The 2,089-nt window shown below is 63.7% G+C and overlaps 1 protein-coding gene across 1 annotated transcript in view; it reads left to right on the top strand.

Moving 5' to 3' along the window:
- Window positions 1–1,253: 1,253 nt before the first annotated feature.
- Window positions 1,254–2,089, top strand: part of LCK (LCK proto-oncogene, Src family tyrosine kinase) — a 6,454-nt gene continuing 5,618 nt past the window's right edge. Inside the window, exons 1-4 of the mRNA XM_017736108.1 lie at window positions 1,254–1,445; window positions 1,558–1,639; window positions 1,723–1,813; window positions 1,919–2,017. Of these exons, the coding sequence (XP_017591597.1) occupies window positions 1,263–1,445; window positions 1,558–1,639; window positions 1,723–1,813; window positions 1,919–2,017 (455 nt within the window). The 5' untranslated portion in view covers window positions 1,254–1,262. The remainder of the gene's footprint in view (window positions 1,446–1,557; window positions 1,640–1,722; window positions 1,814–1,918; window positions 2,018–2,089) is intronic.

Below are 2,089 nucleotides of genomic sequence, written 5' to 3' on the forward strand. Positions count from 1 at the left end.
CCCAACCCCCCTCCCTGGGGACCCCAAACCCTCCCTGGGGACCTCAACCCCCTACTGGGGACCCCAAACCCCTCTCTGGGGACCCCAAACTCTACCTGGGGACCCCAAACCCCTCCCTGGGGACCCCAAACCTCTACCTGGGGACCTCAAACCCTCCCTGGGGACCCCAAACCCTCCCTGGGGACCCCTTTCCCCACTCAAAGGAAGCCCCCGCTGCCATGTCCCCCTTGGCACCGTGGGAGGAGATGGATTTCTGTGCGTGCTGGAGAAAACCCCGGCTCCCAGGCAGGAAAACAAGGACAAAGCGGTGCCAGCGTCCGGCATCCCCCAGCAAAGCCTCTCCCAGCCCAGCTGGGCACCGGGCACTGGCGAGGACGGGGACCTTGGCAGCTGCACGGACTCGCTGCCACCACATCAGAGCTGGCACGGCGGGGTTTGGCTGTGGGGCTGGCACACCTGGGCTGGCTCTCGGTGACAAAACCCTCCCGGCCCCGCGGAAACCGCAGCAGGGCGCTTGAAGAAGCCCCGGAGCTAAGGCTGGAAAAGCGGGGTCAGAGATGAATCCCGGCCGTGTGGGCGCGGGGGATTCTGCGGAAGAGCCTTTTCCGGGGCCGTGGGCCGCCCTTTCCACGCGCTGCTCCCGGTTTTGTGCCACGCTCAGCGTTCTTGGGAAGGCGGGAGGTGCCCGGGTGGTTTGCAGAGCCCACGCAGCGCTCATGACATCAGTGCCCACGCCGTGGTGGCACCGCGGGTGGAAGTGTCACCCGTGGCACCGTGGCTGAGGCTGGAGGGTGCTGGGTGGTCCAGGGTGAGGTGCAGAGGAATCCCGGAGCAGGGATGGGCATTTAGGAACATCTCTGGTGCAGGAGAAATGGGGTGAATGAGAATTTGTAGGAAAAGGACGTTGGAAGTGCCCACATCCACCTGGGAGCCTAGGAGCTGCTTTTAGGATCGGGGTTTGCCCAGCCAAACCTCATTAAAGCCGAGCTGCAGGAGTGTATTAATTGCTAATGGAATATTAATGATGAGGTTGTTATCTGCAGGGAGAGCACAGGGATCAGCCCCAGGGCTGGAGCTGGCACAGGAGGCAGCGCCGGGGACAGAGGAGCCTCAGGCTGGGGACTAATTGCCTTCAGTGGTTTTAATTAACGAAGGCAGAATAAATTAGGAGGAAATAACGGCTGGTGACGGAGTCAGGGAGTGCCCCCGGTTCAGATGAGGAGCTGGGGTGGGCCAGGCGATGTGGGAGTGTGCATGCATGCATGGATGGATGGATGGATGGATGGATGCAGGGATGGGGGTCCCAAGGCTCCCCGTGTCACCTCTGTCCCCCCACAGCCACCATGGGCTGCTGCTGCAGCTCCGACTATGACGAGGACTGGATCGAGAACATCGACATTTGTGAGCACTGCAATTACCCCATCGAGCCCGACGGCAAGCGCCAGGTGAGGAGGGGCTGACAGACCCCCATCCCAGCGGCCAAACACCTCCAGAAGTGGCCACGGGATGGCCAAATCCCACAAGGGGAGGGCTCACAGGGCTCCTGTCCCCTGGCAGAGGCTGATCCGCAACAACTCCGAGGTTCAAGACCCTCTGGTGTCCTACGAGCCCGCGTCACCTCCGTGCTCGCCCATGCAAGGTGAGGCCTGGCCGTGGCATGGGGTGGCTGTGACACCCCCCAAACCGGCCACTGCCACCCCGTCCCTGCCCTTGTTCCCCCAGACAAGCTGGTGGTGGCCCTGTACAACTACGAGCCCAAGCACGACGGGGACCTGGGGCTGCGGAAGGGGGAGAAGCTCCGCGTCCTGGAAGAGTGAGCGAATTCCAGCGGTGTCCCAGCACCCCTGCAGCTGCCGGGGATCTGTGCAGGGTCCTGGCAGCCGCACGGGGGGTGTCTCACCGCGCTGTGTCCCGGCAGGAACGGGGAGTGGTGGAAGGCGCAGTCGCTCACCACGGGCCAGGAGGGGCTGATCCCCCACAACTTCGTGGCCTTGGTGAACAGCCTGGAGCCCGAGCCGTGAGTAGGGACCGAGCAGCAGCCGTGTCCCAGCGGCGTCCGAGCTGTGCGAGGGAGCCTGGAGCATACCAC

This window comes from Corvus brachyrhynchos, unplaced genomic scaffold, assembly GCF_000691975.1.
Source record: "Corvus brachyrhynchos isolate BGI_N302 unplaced genomic scaffold, ASM69197v1 scaffold65, whole genome shotgun sequence".
NCBI classification, from domain to species: domain Eukaryota; kingdom Metazoa; phylum Chordata; class Aves; order Passeriformes; family Corvidae; genus Corvus; species Corvus brachyrhynchos.